The following is an 11,470-nucleotide window of genomic DNA, read 5'->3' on the forward strand; positions in this document are numbered from 1 at the left end:
TTGGGAGGTTCAAACTCTCTCGTGCAAGCAATTTATACCTTCTCCTCCATATATTAAAAGGCTAATTGCAACAATTGGGAAAAATGCATCTCCAAATCAATTTGGGTGTTGGCAACATCCGTGGAGATTGACTTGGCAGGGAAAGATTCTTTGGGATTAGGACCGGGTTTGACCAGCATTGACTAGGATTTGACCAGCACTTATTAACCATATTGAAGCAGTTCAAATATGCTTAATGTAGTTACGAAGTCATTTCTAGCTAGAATTGACCACGTTTTGACCATCCTTCTTTATTCAGTAATAGAGGACCCTTGTTCATAGCCAACACTTTTAGGTATCAATGGGTTGCACATCGAGTAACGCTTTTTAGTATCAAAGAGCTGCACAATACTTATCAGCATGAGAAGGGTAGGCTACATATCAGTCATTGCTTTGTCTATCAAAAGCACACATAGGATGATGGGGGTCAAATTGCTTGCGGAAGCATATTTATGAATTGATTGATTGCGATTTACACACCCATGGACAACAAATTCCTTCTTCTTCATGCTCAATACATAATAGAAAGAGATGACCTAATCTACCATGTATTACTAACATGAAGTATATACAATGCTCAATAGAGATACTCAATGGTAGCACTACTCATGAGTTATCAATGACTCAATGATGACTAACCAATCAATGACTTAATATGACTAAGGCCTAGACTCCTATTTATAGTGTCTAATGTTGGTGAGTTGGCTACCAACTCTACCAACCCTAATAATAATGTCCAACTTAGTGTGTTCACAGAATAACCCAATAACTCTATTCACACTACGATGCTCATTGGGTGCCTTGACAATATTACAATGATCTAGCACAATAGCCCTTACAAACACATGAATCCAACCACATACTCAACCTCTGAGTTGGCCGATGGATAGAAGCATGTCCACGTCACACTCAGGAGAGTGCACGTGACATCCCCTCCTACTTAACTTGGAGCACCAGTGCAAATGATACTCCACCGCTTCAACCAGGTACAGATCTTATGGCAAACTTACTCTATACTCTGCACACTAGTTCGAACTCCAATAGCATAGCTACAGGACCTATTGTCTGCAATGATGTCTCCATTGCTGCCTCCTCGTGAACTGTGGGCACTAGAACTAGCCCCTCTCCCTTTGGATACTCAATTAGCATGGTAGACACCACTGCTAAATCGCTCATCTCATCCTCCTCCGCGATGGATTTGGAGAGACAAGTTTCAAACTCACTTGATGACTCTTCACGATGGATCTCCACACCCTTGTGAGAGATTGCAACTTTTCTTCCGTCAAAACCTAATGCTCCAATATCATTGTACATAGGTGCTTGCGGAAGCGTGTTTATGAATTGATTGATTGTGATTAACGCCTACTCAAAGACTTAAACCAATGCCCAAAATACTTTTTCTTCATGCTCAATACATAATAGAGAGAGAGAACCTAATCTACCATGTATTACTAGCATGAAATATATACAATACTAAATAGAGATACAAAATGGTAGCACTCCTCGTGAATTCTCAATGACTCAATGATGACTGACTGATCAATGAATTAATATGACTAAGGCCTAGACTCCTATTTATAGTGTCTAATGTTGGTGAGTTAGCTATGGACTCTACCAACCCTAATAATAATGCCCAACTAAGTGTGTTCAAACAATAACCTAATAACTTTGTTCAAACCGGGCTGCTCATTGGGCGCCTGGACAATATTACAATGATCTGGCACAATAGCCCTTACAAACACATGAATCCGTCCACGTACTCAACCTCTGAGTTGGCCAATGGATAGAAGCATGTCCACATCACACTCCGGAGAGTGCACATGACATAGGAGCATTTATCATAGCAGTTGGGTGTTTAGTTATAAACATGCAAGTCTTGAGTTCAAAACATAATTTTGCTTTTGCGGTTGCCCTAAGGTAAAGTCTTAGATCTTTATTCCTAAAGCCTAGACTTTGAATTAATTTCATGAGCCTCACCAAGCTCAATTGATTAATGGGAGAATTATTCATGTTTTGTATTGAAGTAATCAATATTAAAATAGGTAACTGGAAATTTATTACAGATATTATTATAAACTCAATCATCTGTCAGAATACATATAAAGTTGGTCACCTAGTCCCTTGTGAGCCTTTTCCGGGACATGTAAGCAAGTGTGCCAACACAAGAATGTCAGGGTCATGTGTGAACATCCCACACACGTCAAGTCGTGTTTGTCCCGCACACCAACCCTCTTGAATGATGTATTGATGTTCTGGGCACTCAGTAGGCTTGCAACAAGGTGTACGGGCATCAGTGTCATAGGTCTAGGTAGAGGAGCCTGTATATACTTCAGGGTTTATGGTGATCATTTGATGCCATGGGCTGTAGACAGCCCATTGGCCAGGCCAAAGGCAAGCCGAAGGCCATACGTGTCCATGTATAAGCGCCTATGCTAGAAGAGGCCATAAGTGTAAAATGCATCATACATGAGAATATTTGTCCTCTTTTACAAGTCGGCCAGCCCAAGTGTCCAGTCCGCCAGCAGGGAAAAGCCCATATTCCCTATAAAGGGTGCTCCAGCCTTGCATTTTATATCTCAGATCTTTACCATCCAGCCCTTTGCTTGTGTACATGCCCTGGGTTATTTGGGACCCAATTTCTCTTTCATTTGTGCATACAAAATCGTCAAGTTAAGTGCTCAATTTTTGCTCTAATCAAGTTAATGATTCATCTACAGGTCTTCCACGTGCTACAGTGCATTACCAATACAAAAACGTAGGAACATGAGCACACAAGGAGGAGGATGACCTACCCACTTCTGTCCCTGTTTCGAAAATCGCGATTATCCCTGCCCCTGCCTCTGTCTCTGAAAGCAATGTCACGCCCATTATCACGTCCGAAACTTCTCCCATTTTTGTTCGTAACCTCATTTACTCTAATTGTCCTGCCTTCCAAGGACTGTCCACATAAACTCAAATGCAAGTTAGTGGAAAAACAAATGGCATATGTGATCAAAAGCACAAATGCCAAACAACTACACTTTTTGGTTGTCATTAACAAAGAACCATAAACAACCCATCATCGGTTTGCATAGATGAGCATCAAAAGCGAACATCACCTACCCCACCATCCATGCCGTTAATAGCCTTGGTTGCTGCACGGGGATTGGTGAAAGTAACAAAGCCATACCCACGTGAATTGCCAGAATCACGATCAACAATAATCTGATCCCCTCATGCACAAAAATATGAACAAAAGAGAAACCTTAGAAGCCTTCGAAAGTGCTTTTAAACACAATCCTAGCTGATTGACTCCTAATTTACCAGCTCAGATGGAGCTTTCGAACTAGACAACTGGTAAGAGCAAACCTGATCTAAAGGGATCAAACATTACAATGAGCATAATATTCATGTATGTGAGGTTTAGACATATAGCAACTGATATGTTTAATCATTAAAGCAAAAGCCTAATCTCTAGAACTTTGGGAAAGTTGGGCTCCTGATTGTCTGACTCTTAGTGGAAAGGTTGGATTAAATACCCACACACACACACACACACATGCATGTACACACACAGACACGCGCACGCACACTTACAAGAACACACACACCTTTTGGAAAAAGGCAGGGCAGGCTCCACTTGCAAAACAAAAAAGTAAAAAAAGCATCCCCCCCAAACGAGAGGGGGGGGGGGGAGGCGCAAAAAGTAAATGCCCAAGTTGAGTTAAAATTGGTTTGGCCTCATTCAAAAAAAAAAAACAACAGTGGGCCCAAATGGCACAAAGTCGCCTCTTTATACACCACCATTGCCCTCCCTAGTACAGCATGCCTAGCACCTCACTGTCCATCTTACACACCCATGCACACACATATATAATCCCACCTAGCTGGTGGTGATATATTCTTCACCTCAAAGAACATTCCAAAAAAAAAATTCCATGAAATCAAACATACAAAAGCAAGGAGATCCCACAACACGCTCTCACTAAGTCACTTTGCAACACAGCAAACTTTCTGAAAGAAAATAAATTAGCAGGATAAATGCCCTTTTGTTGAGGGTACTACAGCTATATAATTAGCTAGCGCCAATTGCCGAAAATCTTTATAACCATAAAGCTACCCTAAAACCATCAAAGAATTTAAAATTTTGCACTTGAGCTGTACCCCAAGAAGAAAAACTCACCAGAACAATCTAGTGCCGAAAAACACTACCGAAATAGTGCTGAATAAGATGAGACCAAGATATGAATCCCATATTACAAGCGCAAACATGAGATATAATGAGACACAAAGAAGATGAAATATGGAGAAGATCCGCCGAGCTAACTCAATATATCGATAGAGCCGAAGCCAAGTACTCATAGGAATTAAGCTGCCTTCCTTCTGATAAGCTCGATTGAGAAAACCAAATAGCCCACATACCTTGATATGGGCATAGAATCTAGAAGTCTGACAAATCCCACATATCCCGCATAATACAAGTGAATAGCACTCCATATTTGAACGAGGCACAACACCAAATACACTTGAGAGTTCCGAGCAATATATTCATCAAGTAATGGCTCGCTGCAAGTGATATTCCAGGAGCTCGATCTGAAAGCCTCCACCATATATCCCATATGTCAATATGCAGTGGGGAGCTCTTCTTAGAATAATGATCTTGTTTAGATTGAACTTTGTCACCCTGTCAGTAATGCAATACTTCCCTGTATATCTTCTGAGAAAAGAAAGAACAAAAAAGACTGCAAGTTCCATATCTGACTATGGGAACAAGTGCAACTCTTATGTCTCAAAGAAGTAGGACCATACAGAACGGCCTCATGCACCGCGTCCAAAAGGTAATTTTATGAAAGTAACCAAACTTAGCAAACCTAACTACAGGAAGCAGCCTTTACAAATGTATATGCTATTGTGACCTGCACGAGACCTTTGTTTTGAGTAATGGTAAACATGTTCATAAAGGTAACCAAACTTTACAAAAGCGAGCACTAATGATAAGACCTGCTCAATACCTTCAACTCAACAAAGATAAATATTCCTACCTACAACAAAAGACATAAAACCTTCACATTAAATCAAAACAACTTAGTGAACCTACCTACACATAACAAGCAACCCCAACGACATGTAAAACCTTATACATACATACATGTGTACTGGTATAAGTGCCATGATCCTTAGCTAAAAAATACAGTCTCACACTATATATAAGTGTCATGACCTTCGTAAGGGCCAAGAATATACACACGTAGTACATACACATACATACATAAGGGTGATGATCCTCAAAGAGGCTGAGCTTAGAATTAAAGTGTCACGCTTTATCCTAGAGGAGAATACACACATACATACATACCTACATATGCAGGTACATACATACATACATGTATAGGGGTCATGATCCTCGTTTATCTTAGAGAAGATACACACTTAGGATAGAGACACATACACACGCACATGTGTATAAGGATCATGAAGCTCTCAAAGGCCAAGCTTAAAATTATCGTGACACACTTTGTCTTGAAAAAGATACACTATTTAGAAAACAAATCTTAATCAGAAGGCTTGCCCTAATCTCCAGACAATTTAATTTTAGATACACTTTTCCCACATTTCTAACTTCTTCTTCTAAATGAACTCTGTGGATTAAACCCCCTTGAATATTTTTGGATTTGAGCTTGACGACAGAGCATGTCTCTACTCTGTATACATGTGTTTTTGTGTGTGTGCGTGTGTGTAAATCTATGACGTGTCTACATATATAGGTATGCATGCGCGTGCGGCAGCACATGGTTATCATCATCGTTTCTCCTCGGATCATCATCTACTGTGTAAATGGGGTAACCTTGATTGGTTGCTTCAGATAGCTAGACGAATAAATGGCCTAAAAATCTCCACCCAAAATTCAGAGAAGGAGGTGTGCGTGTGCGTGTGCGTGTGGAATCGATGGAAATGACAATGGTAGAGGAGGGTAAAGACCTTCACAGTCACGATGGAGCCAAACTGTTCGAATTTTTCCCGCAGGGCACCCTCTGTTGTGTCGAACGCCAAGCCGCCCACGTAGATGGAGCTCTCATCGTCCATCGTCATGCCGCCAAACAGCCCGAAAGCAAACTGTGAAAGCAACCTTCACATAGGCTTTGCTGTTCCAACTGTGCCCTCGAACTGTTAACTGTATCTAACAGCAGGATAGCGAAGACACCCTTAGAGCTTATAAAAAACTGTGCCTTTTCTTTTTTTTGAACATTATAAAATCTCTTAGTCTTTCTATTTTTGATTTTCTTTTTGCCAGCCTAGGGCAAAGGCTTTAGCATTGTGTATATTACTTTTGCCTTGTTGCCTACTTACCATTGACTATGGCAAAGGCCTTAGCATTGTGTATGAGGGGTTGCCTTGCTGCCCATGAACCATTGATTTCTATGAGTTAATGTACCTTTGCTTTCGCACCTTTGCCTTTCATGAGTTACGGGCCTGACATCCTCTAAATAGCCAAATTTCAAAAACTCTCTCTAGTCCTCTCGTTCATTTCGCTATTGGTATTTTTTTAATTATATTATTTTTTATTTTGGCCTTAGCATTGTGTATGAGAGGTTGCCCTGCTGCTCATCAATCGTTGCTTTCTATGAGTCAATGCACCTTTGCTTTCTATGAGTTAATGCACCTTTACCTTTTATGAGTTATGGGCCTAACATCCATATAACCAAATTTCAAAAACTCTCTCTAGTCCTCTCGTTACTTTTTTAATTATATTATTGTTTAAATAATAAAAAATGAAATCTACGTCAACACCTGCTTTATTAGTTCATCGTCGCTATGCGTTACATCTCCCGTTGTCGAGTTGCTATTTTAATTGCCTCGCTTCAATTCGTCGGCAACGCTTTTGTTCCTTTCCAATCTCTTGGTAGCTGTGCTAGTGTTACGAGTAGGTGCTAGTCTTTGAGATTGGTCCCAATAGGCGTGAGGCTTCAAGAGTGCTTGAGTAGGTGGTGCGCCTCATAGGATTTCTCTTGAGAATCGAGATCATTGCTGATGCAAGCGTGCTTGCTGCTAGTGTTGTGAGAGTAGGCAGCAAGGTGCCAACCTTTAAGAGTGTTGCAACTAGATTTAGGTGATGCACCTCAGAGAGATCATTGCCGCAGGTGCTTTGCTACGCGAGTAGGCAATGCACACTTCGAATCTTTGGTTGGTAGGGGCTTGTTTGCTACTAGTGTGCGTGCAGCAGCAAAGCTCTCATGTGTGTGCGATATTCCCCGCGTGCTCTGCTCTTAACCCTAGTTCTCGGCAGCAGAAGAAGCTATGCACGTCTCTTTTGTTGGCACTATGTGATAAAAAACAGAAGCAGGATGAAACACACACAAGAGAAGCAAACCCTAATCCATATCCATTAATCATAAAGAAGGAGAGAAGCCATAGTCACCATCTCTCTCACACACACAAAGGAGAACACAACATAGTGTTATGTCCACACTACAAAGTAAACCTAATGTAATGTCCACACCACACATGACCAGCTGGACGCGGTCATAAACACACCACACGATATCTATCTACCATACTGTCACTCTGTCAGCACCCATGTGCTATCCTCCAGCTGTATACGAGCTTGACATTTCAACACTCCCCCTCAAGCTCGACATGTCCATCTCTAGGACTCCCAATCTAGTACGGAAATACTCGAACTTATCCTTACCAAGTGCTTTGGTAAAGATATCTGCAACCTGCTCATCTGTCTGCACATATGTCAAATCAACATGCCCATCTAGCACTTTCTCTCTGATGAAGTGATAGTGGACCTCAATATGTTTGGTCCTGGCATGATAAACTGGGTTGCTAGCAAGCTGAATACTACTCATGTTGTCACAATGAATGACAACTCTCATATCACTCTGTAACCTGACATCATCTAGCAACTTCTTCAACCACATAGCCTCACATGCAGCTATGGCTGCTCCACGATACTCTGCCTCTGTGGTAGATAAAGCAACTGTAGGTTGCTTTTTACTGCTCCAACTCACAGCTCCACTACCAAGGCTGAAAACATAGCCACTGGTAGACCTCCTGTCATATGCACTACCGGCCCAATCTGCATCTGTATATCCATAGACATGCATGTCTTTTCCTGCCTCATAGAAAAGACCATAATGCACGGTAGTTTTGACATATCTCAGAATCCGTCTCACAGCATCCAAGTGAGGTTTACGAGGACTCTGCATAAACTGACTCACCAAACCAACTGCATAACTGAGATCTGGCCTCGTAATGGTCATGTAGATAAGACTACCAACCATTTTCATGTACATGGTGATATCATCAAGCTCATCACCCAAATCAGCCCTAAGCTTCATGTTTTGCTCTAATGGTGTCAACATTGGTTTGCATGCTGTCATACCATACTTTGCCAGCATGTCAAGTGCATATTGCCTTTGCACCAACCATATACCCTTGCTTGTTCTAATCACCTCAATGCCAAGAAAGAACCTTCAATCACCAAGGTCTTTCATATCAAATTCTTTGCATAAAGAGGCCTTAACCTCATCAATGCCTTTCCCACAATCACCTGTGATAATCAAATCATCAACATAAATGACTATCATCACGATACCATCATGTGTCTTCTTCACATAAAGTGAAGAGTCTGCATTTCCAACCACAAATCCAATACTGACAAGATATCTGCTGATCTTGTCACTCCAAGCACGAGGTGCTTGCTTCAAACCATAGATTGCTTTCTTTAACCTGCAAACAAAAGTCGGATATTTTGGATGTACATATCCTTCTAGCTGTTCCATGTACACCTCTTCTTGTAGTTCACCATTCAAGAAAGCATTTTTTACATCCATTTGATGTAAAGCCCAACCTTTTTGTGCTGCTAGTGCAATGATAGACCTCACTGTAGCCATCTTAGCCACTGGGCTGAAAGTTTCATCATAATCAAGACCATAAGTTTGTGCATATCCTTTAGCAACCAGCCTTGCCTTATGTCTCTCTAGGCTGCCATCTGACTTGCACTTTACCTTATACACCCATTTGCAACCAATTGCATTCTTTCCTTGAGGTAACTCAGCCAATTCCCATGTATCATTTTTGTCCAAAGCATCCATCTCTTCATCCATGGCTTTCTCCCATACATGCTCTCCAATAGCCTCTGTATAGCATGTAGGCTCCACATGCTTTACCATAGATGTCATGTATGCATAGTGCATAGCAAAATCTCTATATGTCAATCTTTCAACTGGATATTTGACTCTCTGGGATCTCCGCAATGCATGCGGGTCACTCTGTACACCTGTAACTCTAGCATGTGGTGGCACATATCTGTCCTGCCTAGCACCAGGTGTGCGTAAAACAGGTATGCCGAGCTCCTCATCCAAGCTCTCAGAACTAGATGACTCATAACCTGTGATCCCAATTCCTTCGACTTTCTTCTTGCCTTTATCCATAGCACTACTCCCAGTGCTCACACTCCCATGCCTCAAACGTCCTGACCATGGACGTACACTGCTACTCTCAGCTTCTGCTGCTAGCCCAGACATAGTAGTAGAACTAGAACTTGCTTGTGATGGCAAGTTCACAGGCACATTAGCCTCAAGTGTGTCAATGACTCCCTCATCTCTTGCTTTGTACCAACTAGCAAGCTCATCAAACACCACATCACGTGAGATGACTACTTGTCTAGTTTGAGGGTTATAACATTTGTAGGCCTTTCGATCCTGTGCATATCCAACAAATACACATTTCTCTGCCTTAGGATCCAACTTCCGTCTTCTTTCATCAGGCACATGGACATAAGCTACGCATCCAAAGACTTTGAGATGTCCAATGTCTGGCCTGTAACCTGTAAGCCGCATCTCTGGCGTGCTTCCATGAATGGCTGCTGTAGGTGTTTTGTTCAGGATATACACTGCAGTAGCACATGCTTCTGCCCAATAGTAATCTGGCATGCTCTTTTCATTGAGCATTGCCCTTGCCACTTCACATATGACTCGATTCTTTCTCTCAGCCACACCATTCTGCTGAGGTGTATACCTGCATGTCAACTGTCTCCTTATCCCATGCTTCCGCAAGAAATGCTCAAAAGCTTTTGAGGTGTATTCACCACCTCCATCTGTTCTCAGACACTTAATCCAACAGCCATATTGTTTTTCTACAAGAGCTTTGAAATCCATGAATTTTTCCAGCACTTCACTCTTCTCTCTCAAAAAATATATCCATGTCATCCTGCTGAAGTCATCTATAAATATCACATAGTATAGACTTCCTTTGATAGATGGGTTTTGTGCTGGGCCCCATACATCACTGTGCACTATCTCAAGTGGTCTATTACTCATGTTTCCTTCTCTAGGAAACCTCAACCTTGCCTGCTTTCCAAACTGACAGGCTTCACAAACATGCATATGTCCATCATATTTAAATCGAGGCAATCCACTGACAATGTCTCTTGTTTGCATGTTCTTTAATCTCTGTATATTGACATGTCCAATCCTCTTGTGCCACATGTCAATGTCCTGCACAATCCCATTGCTCTTTGAAAACATGGCTGAGCTCAATTCTGGTATGCCTGCATCCAATTTGAACAACCTTCCTTCCTTCTTGCCCTTGGCAATCAATCTACAGCCATGCTTAAAGTCTTCCACAAAACAGCCATTCTCATTGAATCTTACTTGTAATCCCTGCTCAACCATTTGGCCTACTGATGCCAAATTCTTTGTGATGGATGGTACATATAACACTTCTGACATATTCTTCACATTTCCATCATGCATCCTCAAAGGCACACTGCCAACATGTGTTATAAGATGCTGAGTATCATCTCCTGTGACCACATAACCATTTGTATCCAATGGTTGCATCTTCTCAAACCACTCACCATGACATGTCATGTGGTTTGAGGCACCTGAATCCATATACCATGACTCATCTCTTGCATTCTGAGAATCCATTGTCCCCATAACGTGCTTCATTGCAAAAAGATGATTTGAACTCCCATCATTGTTACTGGTAGATGCATAATTTCCATGTTGTGGTCTTCCATTCCTGACATCATTTTGCTTTTTATAACAATCTTTTGCCATATGTCCAAGTTTGCCACAATAGTGACATTCAATCCCATTCAAATTTTGTTGAGGACCTTGCCATCGTCCTCTACCACGAGCACCTGTTCCAAATCTCCCCCTATGGGATTGAAATCCACGACCTCCACGTGATCCAAATGATGACTGTGAATTCTGAAAATTCTGATTTGATTGCGATTGAGTAGACCTGTCATTCCAACCACGTCCTCCACGGCCTCGAGGGGTAAATCTCCCCCTGCCTCAAAAGCCTCTAGATGAGTAAAAAACCTGATTCCTTGCATGCTCATCATTGCTTGACGAGGATGCACCACCTGTAACACTCATACCACCAAGACCAAGCTTCAATTCTTCCACAATGAGCAATGACACAAGCTCATTAA

At 41.6% G+C, this 11,470-nt stretch overlaps 1 protein-coding gene across 4 annotated transcripts in view; it reads right to left on the reverse strand.

Moving 5' to 3' along the window:
* The window catches only part of LOC147625363 (RNA-binding (RRM/RBD/RNP motifs) family protein), an 80,740-nt gene extending 74,504 nt beyond the window's left edge, over positions 1–6,236 (reverse strand). The window contains exons 1-4 of one of the 4 annotated variants that reach the window (XM_086818689.1): positions 5,998–6,212; positions 4,202–4,702; positions 3,142–3,243; positions 2,832–2,977 (exon numbers count right to left, since the gene is read on the reverse strand). In XM_086818689.1, coding sequence (XP_086674815.1) covers positions 2,832–2,977; positions 3,142–3,153 — 158 coding nt within the window. In that variant the 5' untranslated portion in view covers positions 3,154–3,243; positions 4,202–4,702; positions 5,998–6,212. Of the gene's footprint in view, positions 1–2,831; positions 2,978–3,141; positions 3,244–4,201; positions 4,935–5,997 lie in introns of those variants that run through there. The other 3 variants (XM_086818690.1, XM_086818687.1, XM_086818688.1) reach the window with 3 other exon arrangements.
* Positions 6,237–11,470: the final 5,234 nt, after the last annotated feature.

The sequence above is a fragment of the Cibotium barometz genome, chromosome 24, assembly GCF_041138505.1.
Source record: "Cibotium barometz isolate CiBa-2024 chromosome 24, ASM4113850v1, whole genome shotgun sequence".
In the NCBI taxonomy this organism is placed as follows: Eukaryota; Viridiplantae; Streptophyta; class Polypodiopsida; order Cyatheales; family Cibotiaceae; genus Cibotium; species Cibotium barometz.